This window comes from Callionymus lyra, chromosome 10, assembly GCF_982586985.1.
Source record: "Callionymus lyra chromosome 10, fCalLyr1.hap1.1, whole genome shotgun sequence".
In the NCBI taxonomy this organism is placed as follows: domain Eukaryota; kingdom Metazoa; phylum Chordata; class Actinopteri; order Syngnathiformes; family Callionymidae; genus Callionymus; species Callionymus lyra.
Genome location: NC_141827.1, coordinates 9,081,938 through 9,102,463, shown reverse-complemented (window position 1 = coordinate 9,102,463; position 20,526 = coordinate 9,081,938). Strand labels below are relative to the sequence as shown.

General features: G+C 38.7%; 3 protein-coding genes across 3 annotated transcripts; 1 reads left to right on the top strand and 2 right to left on the bottom strand.

Moving 5' to 3' along the window:
• Positions 1 to 1,138: 1,138 nt before the first annotated feature.
• mybl2b (MYB proto-oncogene like 2b) lies at positions 1,139 to 8,697 on the bottom strand. Its single transcript, XM_087800933.1, has 15 exons — positions 8,520 to 8,697; positions 7,907 to 8,003; positions 7,764 to 7,835; positions 6,998 to 7,090; positions 5,603 to 5,823; positions 5,413 to 5,542; positions 5,285 to 5,344; positions 4,378 to 4,548; positions 3,519 to 3,788; positions 3,311 to 3,453; positions 3,150 to 3,249; positions 2,957 to 3,067; positions 2,053 to 2,166; positions 1,857 to 1,970; positions 1,139 to 1,777 (listed from the first exon to the last, which is right to left on the bottom strand). Exons 1-15 carry the CDS (start codon positions 8,537 to 8,539, stop codon positions 1,649 to 1,651), a joined length of 1,845 nt encoding a protein of 614 aa, XP_087657059.1. The 5' UTR covers positions 8,540 to 8,697; the 3' UTR covers positions 1,139 to 1,648.
• A 389-nt stretch (positions 8,698 to 9,086) lies between these two features.
• Positions 9,087 to 9,833, top strand: LOC148070173 (uncharacterized). The gene is made up of 2 exons (XM_087800549.1): positions 9,087 to 9,284; positions 9,349 to 9,833. The coding sequence occupies exons 1-2, from the start codon at positions 9,266 to 9,268 to the stop codon at positions 9,831 to 9,833; spliced, it is 504 nt and encodes a 167-aa protein (XP_087656675.1). The 5' UTR covers positions 9,087 to 9,265.
• A 91-nt stretch (positions 9,834 to 9,924) lies between these two features.
• On the bottom strand, positions 9,925 to 14,461 carry ift52 (intraflagellar transport 52 homolog (Chlamydomonas)). Its single transcript, XM_087800548.1, has 13 exons — positions 14,204 to 14,461; positions 14,041 to 14,128; positions 13,632 to 13,761; positions 13,471 to 13,546; positions 12,069 to 12,140; positions 11,871 to 11,997; positions 11,697 to 11,780; positions 11,548 to 11,616; positions 11,337 to 11,491; positions 11,181 to 11,268; positions 10,335 to 10,443; positions 10,118 to 10,263; positions 9,925 to 10,058 (listed from the first exon to the last, which is right to left on the bottom strand). The coding sequence occupies exons 1-13, from the start codon at positions 14,320 to 14,322 to the stop codon at positions 10,017 to 10,019; spliced, it is 1,305 nt and encodes a 434-aa protein (XP_087656674.1). The 5' UTR covers positions 14,323 to 14,461; the 3' UTR covers positions 9,925 to 10,016.
• Between the last annotated feature and the right edge of the window lie 6,065 nt (positions 14,462 to 20,526).

The following is a 20,526-nucleotide window of genomic DNA, read 5'->3' as shown; positions in this document are numbered from 1 at the left end:
GGAAAAGCGCTATACAAATAAAAATTACTTACTTACTTACTTTATTACAGTGGCGTTTCTACGTCAGAGGCAGACTGGGCTGTGCCTCCAGCAGGTGGCGCTGTAGAACACTATGCAGTGCTCAAACATGAGCGTGAACATAATTTGTCTTCGTTACAAAGCAATAACCAACCCGACTTGCTGCCATCCGTGTTTATCTCAACAAGTTAATACAAACCAAGAAAATCACAATAATGGAATCGTGGATGGTTAAAATACGGTCTTGTCGCGTCACACCAGACAAACAAATGGAAGTCAAAAAATGTCTGGAGGAAGGTGTCGTGGAAGAGAGCAGTGATGTGCTGGTGAAGCTTCATGAAACAGTGTCATGTCGTTTAGAGGTCAGTAGGTGGCGCCATCAGTTTAAAAATGATGTTTCATTAGAACAGTTGTTCAAAACAAAGGGAAATAGTGCAGACAACGCCATCTAGTGGACTGTGAAAATATTGACACTGCTTCATAAAGCTTCATTAGACCATCACTAGAAGAGTTTTTTTTAAATATAAATATATATTTTTTAATTTCACTGAAGGCCAAAGCAACATCTCCTCGACTCCAGTCGAGTCGGCAGTGGGTTGCAGTGAATTCAAACACAATTTCTTTCAGATACTTCCCTCAGGTGTCGTGGAAATTTCTCAAGAAGTTACAGAAACTACAAAGACATCTCTGGGCCAACTCGGGGACTTCTGTGCGAGCTGGTTGTCCTCTGACCACTGTCATCAGTGAGAACAAATGGCAACACTAATAGACTCAGGGACTCATTCATTTCTTATTAGATTGTTTAATTCTGAGTTTGGATGCAGGAGTGGAGTGAAAGTATGTTATTCTATTCCATTTTAATCTTTGTATCCCTTTTCTTTTGTTATTCCTTTGATCCTTATTCTTTATACTTGCACTTTCTGATCCCTTGCATTTGTTCACTCTTTGTTCTTGTTTTTATGAAACTTGCTGTACCTTCTATTGTCGTCTTTGAACTGGAAACCCAATTTCCCGAAAGATTAATAAAGTCAATGTAGACATCTCTTGGAGGTTGTTCGCCTCTCTAGAACTGCCCCTGAACATAGCATGCCATCGTGAAAAGCAAGACTCCATGTAAATTGCCGATTGGCGTTTTAATACTTTGCACAAGAAGACCAAAACACACATCATGATTTGGGCATAACCATCAAAAGAGTTGTGAAAATCTTTCAAATGAATGATGTAAAACAATTCTGAATAAACACACACAATGCCATCTAAGCCCTCTCTTGGACATGAACAATACTCGCTCAAATTTTAAATATGGCACATAAAACGTGTCTAGAAGGTTTTTAAATTGCATATTTTTTTTCTATTCATACTTCATTCTTCTACATTGCAACATCTACCCTTTACTCTCAAAAAAAAATAAAAAAAATGTACAGCATGCTTTTTTTTTTTATCAAGTTTACATTTAAAACAATATTTACCATCAAAGTACAACATCTTTTTTACAGGAATCGTTAAGAAGCTTTCAAAGTTTCTGGGGAGAAAGTTATTATTCTAGGTATGCCGAGAAAAGGCATGGACAGGATGGACAGTAACAACATCCAGAGATTGGTCTGTACACTCGAAGTAGTAAAACGTCATCTCAAGACAACAACAGAGCTCTGTTGATAGAGTGGGATTTCAGACACCGAAGGTAGTTTCGTGCTCGCTCCGTCATGATCTGCTGGTCTTTAGTTTTCCCACACACCACCATTTCCCATTCTTTGGACATCTACGAAGAGGAAAGCACAAAAGAGAGTCAGAACAGAAAACGTCAAGGCCAAGTGTCGGAGTGCTTCTTGAATTTTTACCAGAGTTGGGGCCATGGTAGGAAACATGGCGCTGTCGCTGGGACTCAAAAGGAAGCCCTGATCCAAGATGTTCTCGTGCTCTTTGTAGCCAATAGAAATGAACTCTGGTTCTTCCTGTTGAAGCGAGAAGACACGAGCATAAACACGTGAAGTCTAAAGAAAATTAAAGATTGCAGTCTTTCTTTTTTTCCCCCACCTTAAGGTTGTTTCTAGCCACGCTCTTGGATTTACGTCTGGAGGTAGCGACTGCCTTACAGTCCACCACATCGAGAGCCAAGGACTTTCGCACTTTCTTCATTGGAGGTCGGTGCTGACGAAAGAACGATAGAAATGTTAATGGCTTTGAAACGGAACACTAACAGCTTTCATTTAAATTCTCCGCTCTCTACATGGATCCATTTAGAGTAGTAATGTGTGAATAAATACTCCATACATGGTGTACTCACTTTCATGTTAATGAAAATGCACCAAGTTTTCATTTAGCTGGAGGTTACACGAGTTTAATCAGTATAAACAAGACTCAACAATCAATCGCACATGAAGGAGATCGTCATCGATTATGAACCAAAGGAGATAAAAACAAAAACGCAGCATTCAAATACATCTTGCATGTTCTATGCTGGCTATTCTTAAAGTGTAGCTATATTTTTTCCCCTAAACATTCCCCTGGTAATTACGTCTCTATGTAAGTAAGTAAGTCATTTTTATTTGTATAGCGCTTTTCCAGACCAGGGTCACAAAGCGCTTAAACAATCAAAACAATATTCAATAAAGTATATACTTTAAAGATAAAGATAAAACTGATAGCACAACAGGAGTTCCAGAAAATCAAGGAAAAGCCTGAACAAATAGAAACGTCTTAAGATGTTTCTTAAAGGAGTCAGTAGATCCATCAAGAACAAAGAGAGAGGAAGATCGTTCCAAAGCTTAGGAGCAACAGCCTGGAAAGATTTCTCTCCTCTGGTCCTGAATCTATGCACTTCTTTTGGTTCCACTGGTTTAAACAGTGAAACACCACAATCCCTAATACTGGTCAAGATTAAATTTTGCATAAAATCAACAGACATTTGCAAAAAAAACAACAACAAGTGGACAAGTACTGTTGATTTGCGCCGTTGTTCTGGCAGTGTAGGCCGATCCTCCAACAAATTGATTCCTGCATCTCGGAGGATCACTTCGTTGATGTCATCTTCTAGGTTAGGAGTCTGTGGCTGGAAAAACAAAAGAAGAAAAAACTAATGTAAAAGAATGACGTTGACAAATGCATGATAACGAGAAGGAAACGACACTCACCAAAGGATGCAGGGGGCCATACTTCTCCATGGCGTTTTTAAATGGCGTGGGGGTACGAGGAGTTCTGTGACTCTCCGACTTGTGATTCGGTGTCACGAAGCTGGAAAAGACACAACTTCTTAATTGCGATTCCTAACTTTGAAGACCTGTTGAGTACACACCCTGATTTGTCCTTCTGGGTGAGAGGCGTCTTGTCTCGTTGTAGAGGAGTGCTCACCAGGGCCTTCTGACTGCACACGGGTGTCGACGTTAAAGAAGGGTTCTCCAGGTCATGACTGTCCTGCTTGGTCCACATGTTGAGGAACTGCAGATGCATAACTCGGGTTATTAAATGGAAAAAGGGTAACTCGTCGCTGCTGCTGGCTTCACCTGAGAGGGAGAAAAGGGTAGGCTCTTCACTGGGGTGCTCTTGGGAGTCGAGTTGTTGGCGTCGGGAGAGAGTGTGATGAGCCTCCGGCTCTGCCGGTGTAATGCCGAGGTCGGTGTGACGCCGCCGGGAGAGATGGGGATGAGTTCGCCCTTGTTGCCCTTGCTTAGCTCCTGCAAGGCACTGCCTTCTAGGCGGAACCGGTGGCGCTCGGGACTCGGCGTGTCGGTGGGGAGATCGAAAGCTGCCAAGTTGCACCAGACATCGATGTCCTAAGAATTCAGAGAGATGAAGTCGGTGAGACACTTCTGATGGTTTCTGTGATGGATAAATCAGCATGATTTATTTTTTGAAAAGCTACTGTGACACTAGTTTCATTTTGAACAGCCATGGCTTGATCATACTCTATGCAATTTTAAGTGGGTGACCCGGCTGGCCGCCACCAAACTGCCTCAAAGAAGTGTCTGATACAGTGTTTGCATCAATTTCCATGACACCTGAAGAGCCGAGAGAACTTCTTCCAAGTTTCCAGGAAGATAAAATATGGGAAACTAACCTAACAAGAGCCTTTATATAGTTTTGTACAAAAGAATGCACACGTGCAATTACACCTTTCTAAGATCTGAGCAAGAAACACTGATCTAGAAACTGTGTCTTATCAAAACAACAACTGAATGAAACCCGCCAGCTCCTTCAAATCTTATGCTACATAAATGTTAGCATCCTTGCATAATGACCTAGATTTTTTCTGACACTTCGGGTCAAAATGAAGCACCGCAATCCCGAATGGTGATCACATAGAACTGTCTCGGTTCAACTGTGGTGATTTAAAAGGTCATGTGCGGAGTCCTCAACACTTACAACGTCCACCAAGTCCAGCACTTCTTTCAGTGCCTGACTGTTGGGGGAGAGAATCCCGGTGCTGTCCACCGACCATGCAGGTGAATTAGCTGAAGTCTTTGGACTTTCAACATCCTTGGAAGATGACGGCCCGGGGACGGGCGACCTCCCGGACGACTGCACAGACGATTCCTGTTTTAATAGACAAGAACGCATGTTATCTGATGGCAAAACGAAGGCAATCGTTGGTCAGAGTTTTCTTTCAGGCTTAAGTAGGAGAAGACGTTTTTTTTCCTTTTCTTTTGGGTCGATCGCTTTTGATCATTTGTTAATTAAATAACGCACTGAAAACTTCGTGTCAGAGGGACTGCAGATGCTGGTTCAAACTGAGAATGAATGAGTTTGTTACAAGTCTCTTCTCCAGGGTTGGACGTAATGTTTACGTTTAGGTCTGTCTCGAGCGTGATCCAATTCAATGTTATTCTGCCGGTTGAGTTTTATTTTTTAAAATTGATTCCATAATTTTTACCCGAACAAAATAATTTATCATCATTTGACATGGTGGGGGGATATATTCCCGTTTTAGGGGATCTAGCAAATCTCATAGCAAACTGCCCCCCCCCCATGCTTGGTGCTTGGCCGGGGTAAGAGGACATTTACTGTATGCTGCAACCAGGCATTACACTACAGCCAATCACAAACGGCATGATCAGATCAGAAATGTTTAGCCTTGTGCCATAGAAAATACTACGACTAATCCAGTACTTCAGCCCAACTGAATAAATATGTAATAGCAGTGTAGCTCCAAAACAATTACAGCATAAAGTCATAGATAAAGCTGAACCTGAAACACTGATCAGACATTAAATCAAAAAACAAAAAGAATCACAGACGGTGTTCATTTGTATCGTATTTTTCATTTACTTACAAAAGATCTGCATTTCTGCTCTGGCTCCTTGTCAGCGCCATCTTGTGAGCTACTGGGCACCTTTGAAAAACAGAGGATCCAGATCAGGGAACTGTGCAACACATGTCTACCATGGGTGGCTGCCTCACCTGTATGTCCTTGACACGAGCCAAAACCTCTTCTAGTTCATTTGGTGCAAAGGCCTCTCCTGCAAAAAAACCCATGTCCATTTTCCGTTTGATGGTGGAATTCCAGTGATTCTTCACCGCGTTGTCGGTCCTACGAGTCAAAATGGTTGAGATTGTGCACAGTACACCGTCGTTTATTCAAAGTGTTTACCTTCCCGGCAGCAGCTTTGCTATTTCAGCCCAACGGTTTCCCAGTAGGCAGTGGGCTTTATATATGACAAGGTCCTCTTCCGCTGTCCAGGACGACTTTTTCACGTTGGGGTTGAGGTGGTTGTGCCAGCGTTCTCTGCACTGCTTCCCGAGCCTGCCTTTCAGGTGCTTGGCTATCTCCGCCCACTGTTTGTTGCCGTAGAGATTTACCAGCTCGATCACCTGAGAAACACAGTCAGCAATGATCAAAAGTGCTGGAACGTTTAATGATTTTAAAAGAAATTATTGATTTTACTTGACTAAGCCATACGAGGTCAATCATGCAGTGAAGAGAGTTGTTGGCAGTAAATGGCATCTCAAGAATTGTTTACAATTTGTTTGTTATTTGCATGTAGTTGGTCTAGACCAGGAGTCACCCACTATTTTGATATCGCGAACTAGACCAAGGAGTGTTTTGAAGGCCTACTACCAGTTTGATGTTTCTTTTGAAGGTTGCTTTTCAACACATATATAATTCTAAATGAAATGTAGTGAAGACTTGAGTTTTATTTTTTTTATTTTACAATGACTAAAAATGATTTAATCTGATGAGTAACATGACATTATGCATTATAAGAAGGCTAATTTAAGAAAGAAGAAAATTCAAGGATCAGTCCTGTGGGATACTCTCATAGTCCCTGTGGCTACTATGTTGGATGCATACATTGTTTCATAGTGACTGACAGTCGTTGGAAATACATTTATGGATTTCGATAGTCACAACTCTAAGGCTTTTCCTTGGAAATTATTCATCCAATGACCGTTCACCATTGTGTGGATACATAGGGAGAAAAAAAACTTGAATAAAAAAATACCTTAGTCCGACTTCATTTGGTTGGTTTACGTAAATAAAATCAGCTGATTTTCAATGACATTTACATTGGCTCTTTGTAAAGCGCACTGACCAAAACATTTTCTTTGTGTTATATACACAAGTCTTTAATGAAAGAATATTGCTTTGTCAAAATATATTTGCCTGATTTTAAGCATTAATTATATACGAGTCACATTTCAGTGCTAGTATTTCAACTTCTCAGTAAACATACAAGCGCTAATAAACACTACATGTGAAATTGAACATTTAAGTCAGTATATTTATACTGTATTATCATAAACAACTGGATAGTTACTTTACTCAAGTTAAACGTAAACCAGATCATTCACTTTAGTTGTGGTACTACTTTTTTGTAGACTTAAAAAAATGAATACATTAAACTCGAGCATAGTTATTAACTTATGTTATAACATTCACAATGTTCCTTCTGTTGCATTTTAACAAAAGACACTTTGAAAGCGCTTGAGGTTTCGCCATTAAACAACTCTCTTTTGTTTCTGTATTGGAATAAAGTTTATCAACCTTCTCATCTTCATCTTTTGTCCACGGTCCTTTGACCAACTCTGGATCCAGTACTTTGAACCAACGATGCTGACACTGCTGTTCAGTGTGATTCTATGGAGAGAAGAAAAAAATGAATCACAAGTTTAAAACTAATGAGATTTTGCCATCAAACTAAACTTTTAGATTTAAAAAGGAGTGGGGAACAGGTTACTGGGTTGGAATCAAAACACATTGATATCTACAAGAAAATCATAATGGAAGGAAGAGTATATACTTTATTTAGTATTGTTTTGATTGTTTAAGCGCTTTGAGACCCTGGTCTGGAAAAGCGCTCTATAAATAAAAATGACTTACTTAATATATAGTAGAAAAATGTTAGAATAGATTCAGGCGTTATGGCCCCTTTTTCTGGTCCATAGTTTTATTTCAGTGCCCCACACTAAAAAAAAACACCTACATTTTTAGTTTTTTTGGAAATAACGGGCACAAGTTTAATGATTTGCCTAGCATATCTGGATTAACTCCTCCTAAATTGATTACAAATTGATAGCACACATAGTCCATCTCCATACGTCTGCTGTAGACGTACAATCATAAAATAAAAAAATATAAATTGGTCGACATCTGAATATGAAAACAAATCATTGTGTAACTACATGCGTTCTTCATCGCCTAAGGAACACTATTTGAAGCAACTTTTGCCAGTGCCAGAAACCCACAAATGTGGACACTGTGTGAACTAACCTTAAAGTCATACATGCGTGTCTTTAATCTACACTCTCACCGGTATGCAGCCGACGATGGCTTTCCACTCATTGGGCCCTAGTTTCTGAACCAGAGTCTTGAGTTTCTCGTCCTGAAAGCAGCAGAACAAACATGAGTTTGGGATTTTTTGAGTTATTGGGGCGAGTCGGGGCACATCTCTACCTCTTCTTGTGTCCATTTCACTTTCATTTTGCCACCATCCTTGGGCTCTGCGACATCTGAATCCGTGTCCTGCAACATGGCTTCCTCCCCATCGTCCCTGAGCAACAAAAACAAGAGTCAACCATGGGATCTGAAAGGACACCAAAACCGGATTGACCGGGTTTTTGGCTACAGAAAGAGCATTTTCCATTTCATGACTATTTCATGTATCAATAAAACAATAACTTTATACAAAGTATCTTCAAATAGATGATATAAATACGATGCTGACAAGGATGATTTTTATAATAAGATTTTGGCTGGCAAGTTAAAATGCGATCTATAATAAACCGTCGTCAACAATGTTATTTTTTTGTTATAAATGTTCTTAAACCACAATATAAAGTCAATAAATGTCTAGTTTATTCTGAAAATCTATTCATTTGATCGTTATACCGTCACAATGAATAGTGTCTTCAAAAAGCGCGCAACAAGGAAGGAACTACTGCCTTTACAAAAACCAAAGCCCATAGAAATCGTGATAAAAAACATCTATATCAATATAACAAGAAATTTACGTGAGTAAAACTTCGTGAAATTGTATTGAAAAGGCTAAAAAAAAATGAGCTCTTACCCTCGCGGCCACCAGGACATTTTCGTCTGTTTTGTTGAGAATTAAATGGTGACTCGTCCCGCTGCTGACACCAAGAGAGTTAAAATCGAAAATACTCCACCGGTTCCTTGTCTTTATTTTTAAAATCCAGTTTACAAGTAGCAGCTGGAGCAGAGAGGCTACTTCTCCGCGCCTAACAAGTTCCTAACTCCCGCCCGGAACCAACAGACTGTGCGGTGTCTGACGTAGATGCGCGCTACAGCTGCGCAGTAAACGTTTTCCGGTACCATTTTGGTCAGCAGCGGGTACAATTTCTGTCGGTCCCTTCCTGATGACGTCAGCGTCATTTTCCATTTGTTTTTTTTTTAAATAAATGAACGAAAATGCAACCGAACGACTGAATGATTATTTTTTTAAAACTACATCTAAAAATGGTAATTAACAGAATCGATAACTTTCCGTTCTTTCGTGATTTCTTGGTCTGACGACGCAAAGCGACATTGACCCCAACGGAAGCTCCGAACGAACCAACTTCCGCTATATTTATAAAAGTAAAAAATAATAAACTAATTGCTAACATTTCAATAACAAACTTAAGTAAACTAATACCATGTATACAGTATGTCTTAAAAATATTTATATCGAACAGCACCTACGATTAAAAGTCCAAACACACTCCTGATGATCTGACTCTCATCACCTGTTCCAATTAGCAAACTTATTAAACACACCGTGCAGTAGGTTCTTCCCACAGACCCACACCAACAATGGAGGCTCCAGCAAAGGGTATGTTTACATGACATGTACTTTGAACGCTATCGTTTCTAATTGAATAATCGTGTTCCTTCAGACCAGAGCATGTCCAATCTGACCTCCCCATCTGAATTTGACAAGAATTTCTTCGGGGAGCAGAGCTTGCTGTCTGCACTGTCCTCGGAGCAATTCTCCATGTCAAAATCCAGCAACTGTGCGGCGAATGGATCGGACCTCAAGATACCCGTTTTCACTTCTCTGTGCACATCTGTGGGCCCGGTCTCTCCCGCTGGGTTTTTGATGCCGGACGCCAAAGCTCAAGAGCCTTCGAAGTGGAATCTGAACCTCCCAGAACTTTGTAAATCTTCCACACCAAATGTGTTGGAGCTGAAGCCGAAGAGCACTGCACGTTTGGGCGAAGCGAGCGAGAACTTGACCAACTCTCGGGAGTTTCTGGACGTTTCCAGGATTCGATCGGATGGCAATGCCCCCCAATTTTTCATGGAGTCTACTACTCTTGATGGTTCGTGGAGTCCAAAAATCCAGACTCCGCAACGCCTGCAGCCAGACTGTTCCCCCTGATTCGACCTGGTTGGAAGACCTCTTCTTCATGGAAATGTTTCAGTCACCAGGATTAAATCACTTTTAATATCGTACAATAAAGAATACAGGCTTATGAATAGCGTTTATTTGTAAAGTGTGCAACTTAAAAGAATGTACTTGTGTCTTCTGTTTTAAAAATGTATTGTTTGAGGGGAAAATGAGTCAAGTTGGAGAAAATTGGGCCTGAACCTCCATGTCGTGCTCCTGGGGAAAGAAATTCGATTAACTTTCAGCATTTAACAAACGTAGACTAGAGTTCCAACCTGATTCAGTTTCTTGAATTCAACAATCTGAAAGAAAACATTCTCCATAATATGCTTGGCATCTCGATGGTCCTTTTCCAACTTCGGGGTCACCTGCAATATCTCTCCACATTTTCGTATGTAGAATTCAAGATCGTCGTCCGTACCTGTGGGCGAACGCACATGTTTATGGTATGTCATGTCAGGACGATTATGTCGCCTCAAACATGCTGCTTACATTTGTTGGTGAGCTGCGAAAGTCTGACTTTCTCTGAAGAAAATGTTTCATCCAGATCAAATAGGTCCAGCATGGGAGGAGACAGCTCACTGAACGCCGGAAGGAAGACCTGAGCACAAAAGGTGGATTTTAAATCATTACATCATTAAAACTGTATTTGCCAAAGTTCTCTAATTCCATTGGCAGTCCGCTTAACACCTTGCACATCCTGCCTAGTGACACCTAGCCCTATAATCTTATTAATACTTCATTGTGTCTTCAACTATGACACTTTGTCCCTCACTTTGTATCCCTGCCACCCCCACAAAAAAACAAATTTTCACTACATCTACTTCATCTTCAGTCCATTCTGACTCCTTCTCATTCACACACATGGCAACCATATCTAACTAATCACCAAAAAATGGTTATAGTTATCACCAATTATAAAACTAATAAAATGCATTTCCAGAAGAAAATGCAGTGTGAATGCCGACTCTGCTTCGCTGTGGAAGTAGTAGTTAAAGTAGAAGTAGTAGTAGTCTTAGAAGTAGCAGTGGCATTAGTAGTTAAAGTAGTAGTAGTATTAGTAGTGGAATAAGTAGTAAACATAGAAGTGGAATTAGTAGTAAAATTAGAAGTAAAAAAAATTAATAGTACTGGAATTAGTAGTAAAAGTATAAGTAGTAGGTCAAAGTGGAAGAAGTTGAAGATATTCCCCATTGAAATGAATGGGGTAGAAAAGAGGAATAAAAGAAAGAGTGGAAGAGATAAAAGAAAGCTAGAACATAGCCCACATTTTGGGAAACGAGCTGAAATGATAAAAATTTGAACGGTTCCCAACATTCACACAAAATATAAACGTACAGCAGGTTGAAGTTGAGGCAGGGGCGTCTCAAACTGTGGCGTGATCAACTGCAGGGGTTCCTCTTTAACATTTAGCTGTTTGTATGAACTGCAGAAAAAAATGAGTCAGATTTAGAATATTTATATAATTATAATCGCACAATCATGTATTTGCACCTGATGACTTGGGGTAAGGAGTCTGTGGTCAAATTAAACAGAGACATATCAAAGAGGGAGGTAAAGTCTCTGGGGGTTTCTTCGCCTTCTTGCAAGCACACCCGGAGCTGTTCGGACAAACACTCCATGTCCGGCAACATGTTGTAATCTGTGATCTGGACGACAGGGAATGAGTGTCAACCACTTCTGGTCCTTTGAGAACTGTCCTTACCTCTGGGTCTTCAGCATCAATTTGATTTAGCTGTATGTTATTGGTCAAAAGCCATTGGAGGACAACGTCCTGTAACCAATCAAAGTAGAAAACAATTAATTAAACTTTCACTTTCTTTGTCGTTGAAAACGCATCCGAAAAGTACGTGCCATGATTTTACAGTTCTCTTCCTTATCGACGTACTGGTCACAGAACATGTGGCAAGAGCCCAGAACAGCGAGTTTCCCTGATTCCTAATAAAAGAGGAAACACGATTGATCTTCTTACCACGATGGCTATTCTTTTTTTTTTTTTTTTTTTAGACATGAATGTGAGTTTCTGACCTTTCCGTGATGAAAGGCTAAGACGGGCCTGTTGAGAGGGAAGCATACGGAGCCGGTGGAGAGAACTGCTATGGCTGGTTTCATCACGCTCAGAGTCGCCCCGTACGGAAACACAAACTTCAGAGCCCTGCAAAGTACAACAAATATTTATGGAAAGACACAATACCACTTATTAGTCGTAAAAATGGTGCCGCTTACTGTGCATTGTTGGAATTATTCTCCTCTTCAGATATTGCGCTGGTCACTTTTCCTGCTGCACAACTGATGGCTCTGGATAAGGGACGAATTCGGTTACGAATGATACGTTTCATTTGATTTGAAAAAGGCTGAAAGTAACCAAATAGATAAAAGGTAAATAACAAGATCAATTATATTATATTATGATTATATATATTATCCAAAGTGGCAACTTGCTTCTCACACATCACTAACTGACATTTTCATCACAAAAAAAAAGAAGGTATTTTTGGAGTTGGATCAGGATGTACAATTAAGGCTAAAATTTAAAAATTAATCTAATTTGAACCTTGACTATGTTTTTGGCCTCCACACTTAAAAGACTCAGATCATCTGCAGTTAATACTTTATTATTATTTTTTTAGCATTTCATTATTCTTTACAGGAAATTGATTTGACCATTTATCTGCAAGTTTATTCTTGTGTATATATATATATATATATATATATATATATATATATGAGTTTTTTTCAAAACATTTCTTCAACTCACTTAAAAAAAAAACGTTTTGAGGGATTAATATATACTCGAAAAATGACACACAAGAAAGTAAATAAGTGTGAAAATGTAAATTAATAATAAATACACCGGCGCGTCAATTTAGGTATTTTACAGACAATCTGTCGACTTTGGTTTGATGTCTCAAAAAGTTTACATTACATTCAATTTGTGGTTCACATTTATAAAGCAAACCAATGGTATTAGGAAGCTGTCAAGTATACATAGATTTTTAAATGTAAAACAATAGAAAGACAATTATGGAATTCAAATAAATCGGATGTAACCCCTGTCAAACTTTATAATCCATACACACAAGTTTAACCTGCCACTAGTGCTGGGGTTGGGCAATTAAAATTCTTTAAGGGCCACATTAAATCCTGTGAATGTTGTTAGGGGCCGTCAAGCAAAAAGAAAGACGAAAAAATCCCTTTAAAAAAATGGACAGTAGTGATTAGGCCGTGACATGTATTAATCTAAATAAGCTGCAATTTTATTCTTGTATAGATGAGTTTTTTTCAAAACATTTATACAATTAACTTGTTAAAATGTTTTTGAGGGATTAATATATACTCGAAAAATTACACACAAAAAAGGAGGGAAGTGTTATGTGAAAATGTAAATTACTAATGTATTACGAGGGCTGATAAATACAGTCAAAGGGCCGCACTTTGCCCAGGTCTGCACTAGTGCAACTAAAGAGGTTTCATCATTTTAAGGTGGTGCTCATGAGCTGATCTGAAGACTATTCTATATCCAGTCCATGATCTTTACAAACCAATAAGAAGACAGTCCAGGATCAAGTCATTAATATAGATGATATGAATATAAGGGGAAAAAAACACTGCAGAATGAGAGACAGACCTGTTCAACACACCATTGGAAACGAGTGCCTCTTTTGGATGAAAGTACTTGTAATAAACATTCCTTATTACGGCATCTGTGTCGGACAATAAAAACACAATTATGTATATCTTTAATCATAAAAATGATTTATCGATTAAACAAACAACTGTTATACACACCAGTGTTTACCATAATTCCAAATTCTTCCAGAAGAAAGTTGATGTTTGTATCGTATTTCCCTTCACCACCTTCACCAAGCAGGACAAAAACATTTCCTCCACTTTCCAGGTAATGCTTTAACACCTCCAACTGAATTGACAGATAAATAAAAAACAACATCATTTCACTTTGTTGAATAGTCAGCTTCACACATTTTTCATCACAAGTTGGGTCCAAAATATAAGGTAAGGTAAGGTAAAACTTTATTGACAAATTGTTTTTATGTTATAATATAATTAATATTATATTATGTTATATCCTTCTTTTTTTTTTAAAAACAAAACAACAATACAACTTGGTGTCCTCTGATGAATACCAGGCCAACAGAGGTTGGTTGTATTGTTGGACATTCAGGATTGAAAACATCACCTCTGAGGCTGTGAACTTCTCCCTCGGTCCAGCAGTGATCCACAACTTGACACCTTTCAATTTTTCCGTCGATAGTTCATCCTTCATGCTGTCGAGAGTCGACAGGTCTTCACAACGTGTAACGATTTTATTAAAAAGCACATATTTAACGTGTTTTTCTTACCTTTGGATTTTGTACTGAGCCCTAAGACGCTTCTGCATGGTTTTGTATCCATTATTGTTTGTAAAAAGCTCACCTTTAGACGCGTTAAAAAACACTGTGTTGTGCGACCCCTTTTCCATTTTTTTTTCGGGGAAATTTAGTGACAATGTGACGGTATTAACACCCGTAAGCCGAGGATACCTGTTGTGGTTACGAGCTCGTTAGCTAGTTAGCTTACGATGCTAGTAGACGAGCCTTGTTTTTGCAGCGGTGGATTGTGGGAGAATGGGGCTTACCTAGCAACGAGCCGCGTTCCAGGTCCAGTTTGAGGATGGACACAAGAACTTTATTCACACCCGCAAAAATACTGTGGTTCCATGTACCAAATATAGCCCATGTTCCACACTCAGATGAGTCCAAGACCGAGAATATTAATTGTCAATGTTTTTTTTAATTTGTTACGTCGACAAACGTCCACAATGTTTTATTACTGCACTTGAACGCACCATGACAGTTCTCTCAACCCCACAGTCATTTATATAATTCTATACCGGATATTGTTAAATTCCCTTTTTTTTCTGGAGACGTGAAATCATTGCCCCTTTTAACCTTACCACGTAATATATTTATTGGGTTATTAAATCGTTTATATTCTAATAACAGTACAACGTTTATTCACAAAGTTCAGTGTCATAATTTCCTTTTTTAGCACTATAAATATTATTCAATTTTAAATTTGCCTGTATTTACTGGTATTTTCTATATATATGAATACTTTAAGTAAGTAAGTAAGTAATTTTTAATTTGCATAGCGCTTTTCCAGACCAGGGTCTTTTTTTTCTTTTCTGGAGACGTGAAATCATTGCCCCTTTTAACCTTACCACGTAATATATTTGTTTGGTTATTAAATCGTTTATATTCTAATAACAGTGCAATGTTTATTCACAAAGTTCAGTTTCATAATTTCCTTTTTTAGCACTATAAATATTATTCAATTTTAAATTTGCCTGTATTTACTGGTATTTTCTATATATATGAATACTTTAAGTAAGTAAGTAAGTAATTTTGAATTTGCATAGCGCTTTTCCAGAACAAAGGTCTTTTTTTTCTTTTCCGGAGAAGTGAAATCATTGCCCCTTTTAACCTTACCACGTAATATATTTGTTGGGTTATTAAATCGTTTATATTCTAATAACAGTACAAAGTTTATTCACAAAGTTCAGTGTCATAATTTCCTTTTTTAGCACTATAAATATTATTCAATTTTAAATTTGCCTGTATTTACTGGTATTTTCTATATATATGAATACTTTAAGTAAGTAAGTAAGTAATTTTTAATTTGCATAGCGCTTTTCCAGAACAAAGGTCTTTTTTTTCTTTTCCGGAGAAGTGAAATCATTGCCCCTTTTAACCTTACCACGTAATATATTTGTTGGGTTATTAAATCGTTTATATTCTAATAACAGTACAAAGTTTATTCACAAAGTTCAGTGTCATAATTTCCTTTTTTAGCACTATAAATATTATTCAATTTTAAATTTGCCTGTATTTACTGGTATTTTCTATATCTATGAATACTTTAAGTAAGTAAGTAAGTAATTTTTATTTGCATAGCGCTTTTCCAGACCAGGGTCTTTTTTTTCTTTTCTGGAGACGTGAAATCATTGCCCCTTTTAACCTTACCACGTAATATATTTGTTTGGTTATTAAATCGTTTATATTCTAATAACAGTACAATGTTTATTCACAAAGTTCAGTTTCATAATTTCCTTTTTTAGCACTATAAATATTATTCAATTTTAAATGTGCCTGTATTTACTGGTATTTTCTATATCTATAAATACTTACAAGCTTACAAGTTTAAGAATGGGTGAGATTCCAAATAAGGAAGAACTCGATTTTATATTTGCCCCTTATGCAATATAACGGTGAGAGTTACAGGAAAATATGTGTTTGTTGATTTTGTTTTATTCAACCATAGGTCTTACTCATGCCACAGGGCTAAAGCAAAACATGTTAAACAACTCTGGAGTTTGTTTTGATGGTAAAATGATTGATATTCGGTGAACAACTAATATTTGGGTTGTTGTTAGTAAGTAAGTAAATGTTATAGCGAGTATATGTAAAGCGCCTTTCTAGACCAGGGTCACAAAGTGCTTAAACAATAATAAAAAAAAAACAATACACAGTGAAAATACATACTTTAAAAGGCCAAGACAACATAAGACAAACGCAGGAGTCCCAGAAAATCAGTGAAAAGCCTGCACAAATAAAAATGTCTTAAGATGCTTAACGTGAAACGTCAAACGCAGAAGTAAATTAATTTTTTTTTTTTTATTTCCTTATTTTAAGACAGTCCGCTTTGACAGGCTTGTTATCTGAAAGACGAAAATATTTATTTTTAAAACAAAAATAATAGTCAACTAAATTGAATATGAAGTTATATAATTTACCCACAAGATGGTGCCATTAACGACGTATACGTTAAATGCGTTTATTGCGATCGATTCTGTTAGAATAATATTACAATTATTTTTAAAACTATATTCTTCGGAATAATTGATGTCGACTAAATAAAGGGTTGATGTTAATATACATTTTGGAAACTTTTTTTTCTTCCCTTCTTGCCTGTCTATTAAGCATGTATTATTATTCTTGAAGTGGGTCTGGCTCAACGAGGGGAAGTTCTTTAGTCTTCAGCCAGGGGTACTTGAATCACGGGATGAACAGGACGCATTAGTTTCTATTGCTATTTACATACACTTGTGGGTTGTTAGATAATCAAAATATAAAGTATAAATTACTCGCTTCATCTAAGAGCTTAAACATTTGAATACACATTCACAATCAACATTTCACTCCAGACTGATCATGGCATCTGAAGAAAACTGCAGAAAACTGACCAGAAACTGTTTCCTCCAACTGAGAACAATCTCTAAACTTGGGAAATGTGTGTCACGACACAAGGCTTCTCATTTAGACCATCGTAACAGTTTATTTTCGTGTCAAAACAGGAAGGAGCTGTCTCGCTGTCTCGCTGTCTCGCTTGCAGTTAACACAAAACTCTGCAGCAAGAATTCAGACCCGCTCTAGTAGAAGAACTCACATTTCCAGTTTCTTTCAGAATCCACTTTAAAATTCTGGTTCTTACTTTCAGATCTATTCATGATCAGACCTAACATCAGTGATCTGATCCAGCCTTACACCCCAGCTCGGGCTCTGAATCAGAATCTACTGATGGTTCCTGAACAAGCTTCAGGACCAGAGGAGAGAAATCCTTCCAGACTGTTGCTCCTAAGATTTGGAACGATCATCCTCTCCCTCTACGTTTGATGGATCTACTGACTCATCTTAAGACATTTTTATTTGTGCAGGCCTTTCCCTGATTTTCTGAGAGTTTTAACTGTGTATTGTTTTTTGACTGTCAAAGCTCTTTGTGACCCTGGTCTAGACCCTGGTCTCGCTTTAGAAATAACCATTACTTACTTACTTACTTATGTGACCACTGTTTTTTGCTTCTGACTTCGTGATGATCTACAAGACGATAAGATAGGACCAGATAATCACCCCCTCCACCTGCAGTGGCCACAGGGGGCCACACATTTGTGGAGGGCCTGGGAGCAAGGGAGCAGTCCAACCGAAGCCACCGAAACCTCCATTAGATTCGATAAGATAGACTTTATTAAAATATAAAAATTAGCATAGATCAAATATTTAAAACATAAAGGATACAAAGATTAACATAGAATACATCATCCCTTAACTCTACACCTATCCCCAAACTCAGAGTTATAAACGCTAATAGCACAAGCAATCAAGTAAGTTATTATTGTTTGTAAAGCGCCTTTATCAGAACAGGGTCACAAAGCGCTTAAACCAGGGGTAGGGAACCTATGGCTCGCGAGCCAGGTGTGGCTCTTTTGATGATTGCATCTGGCTCGCAGATTTCGGCTTTTTTTTTTAATTTTTTTTTTTAGAATCCCTTATTAGTCCCGCAAGGGGAAATTCGGTAGTGCTTTTTACAGCCATTCACACATACTGATGGGAGTAGGCTGCACACTTGCGCCAAGTTCACCATCAGGAGCATAAAATATTATCACTTGTTTTAATCCATCCATCGATTTTCCACTGCTCATGTCCTGTTCAGGGCTGCAGTTGGCTGGATGATAACAGCTGACGTTGGCCGTTGCTGGGTAAACAGGTAAACGCCCCCTTTTGACTCAGTGTTCTCGGTTGTTAGCTCAAAGCTAACCCTTCGACGAAGAAGATGGCGAAAAGAAAAAAGTAGTATCGTACATTTCAGGACGAATGGACATAAGAATTTGCCTTTGTGGAGAGAGCAGGTTCTGCGGTGTGCTTAATTTGCAATGACAAAATTGCATCGATGAAACGGTCGAATGTAAAGCGGCACTTCGACACACGCCATGCTAGCTTTGCATCAAAATACCCTGCGGGAGACAGCAGGAAGAAAGCGTGCCAAGAGCTAGTGAGCAGAGTGCAAGCTAGCCAGCAGCAACTCCGCGTATGGACCCGGCAAGGTTACTATAATTCCGCTAGTTTTGCTGGAACTTTAGCAATAGTGAGGAACGGAAAACCATTCACAGATGGCGAGTATGCTAAAACGTTCATGCTGGATGTAGCCAATGAACTTTTTGATGATCTTCCGAACAAAGACAAGATAATCAAATGGATACAAGACATGCCTCTGTCGGCAAGAACTGTTCATGATCGTAGCATCATGATGGCAAACCAAGTGGACGAAACGCAAGTGAAGGACATAAATGCAGCGCCGTTCTTTTCCCTCGCTTTGGATGAGTCAACAGATGTGTGTTCACTGAACACAGCCGACCTGAGTTACATTCCTGATGTCTCCCTCAGAGATTTTGAAGCAGAATTGGCTGACCTGAAGGCCTCAGACATGTGGGTGAATAAGTTCAAGTCACTGAATGAAGATTTGGAAAGAATCGTACGACAGAAAGCGGAGTTGGCGAGCAAGCACATGTGGACAGAAATGAAAAAACTTCAACCCGAAGACCAGCTGATCATCAAAACTTGGAACGCGCTTCCTGTCACATACGACACACTGAAGCGTGTGAGTACTGCTGTATTGACCATGTTTGGATCTACATATTCATGTGAGCAGTCATTTTCACATCTTAAAAACATCAAGTCCAACCTACGATCACGTTTAACGGATGAAAGCCTCAACGCCTGCATGAAGCTTAACCTCAAGTACCAACCAGACTACAAAGCCATCAGCAAATCCATGCAGCACCAGAAGTCGCATTAATTGTGAGTATTACAACAACATTATTTAAAACAATAAATTAAGAGGCTTATTATACTCACATTTAGTTGAATTCAGTCTTAAAATATATTATATGGCTCTCACTGAAATAAATTTCCAAATATTTTGCTTTCATGGCTCTCTGAGTCAAAAAGGTTCCCGACCCCTGGCTTAAACAATCAAAAAGAATGTTCACACCATCCCCAAGAACTTTAACAGTGAAAATAAAAATCACACAAAACACCTCAAGTCACAGTATATGAGTCATTCAAATAGGTTTGTGTCATCACAAGATATTTTAGTACAAAAATATTAAGGTACCTAAACTACCCAGTGCTGCCCAGAGATAATAAAAAAAAAGCCTGCACAAATAAAAAGGTCTTAAGATGTTTCTTGAAGGAGTCAGTAGATCATAAAACACAGAGGAAGATCATTCCAAAGCTTAGGAGCAACAGCCTGGAAGGATTTCTCTCCTCTGGTCTGGAAATGTGTTCAGGAACCATCAGTAGATTCTGATCCACAGACCTCAGAGCCCGAGCTGGGGTGTAAGGCTGGATCAGATCACTGAAGTATTGTGGAGCCTGACCATGAATAGCTCTGAAAGTAAGAACCAGAATTTAAAAATTGATCCTGGAAGCAACTGGCAGACAGTGAAGAATTGGAGATTCGGGGAAATGCAAGTTCTCCTACTAGAGCGAGGAGAAACAGCTCCTTCTTGTTTAGAAACGAAAAAATGGTTGCTATAGTCTTAACGAGAAGACACAAACGCATGGATAATAATCTATGACCATATTCACAAGGAGTGAATGAGTCCCTGAGTCTATTAGTTTTGCATCATGGGAGAAGCATTTATGCTCCATCTGCTTCTCTGTTCACGGATGACAGTGTTCTCAGGATGACTGTCATCATCCAAGATGGACAGTAGTTTGTTCAATGATCTCCTCTTAGCAACTGTCACCAGTGAGTCCAGCTTCAACCACAGAGCCAGCCCTTCTGATCAACCTGTCCAAGACCACATACTGTGGTCCATTAGTGAGGTTGTCCGAGATCCAGGAGA

Coding starts and splice junctions, on each gene's coding strand:
- ift52 (XM_087800548.1), bottom strand. CDS start 14,322: ATGGAAAAGGGGTCGCACAACACAGTGTTTTTTAACGCGTCTAAAGGT. Junction 11,269..11,336: donor TCCTTACCCCAAGTCATCAG/GTGCAAATACAT, acceptor TTTTTTCTGCAG/TTCATACAAACAGCTAAATG. Junction 10,264..10,334: donor TTCGCAGCTCACCAACAAAT/GTAAGCAGCATG, acceptor GTTCGCCCACAG/GTACGGACGACGATCTTGAA.
- mybl2b (XM_087800933.1), bottom strand. CDS start 8,539: ATGTCCTGGTGGCCGCGAGG. Junction 7,091..7,763: donor CCATCGTCGGCTGCATACCG/GTGAGAGTGTAG, acceptor TTCTCTCCATAG/AATCACACTGAACAGCAGTG. Junction 1,971..2,052: donor TGGCTAGAAACAACCTTAAG/GTGGGGGAAAAA, acceptor TCGCTTCAACAG/GAAGAACCAGAGTTCATTTC.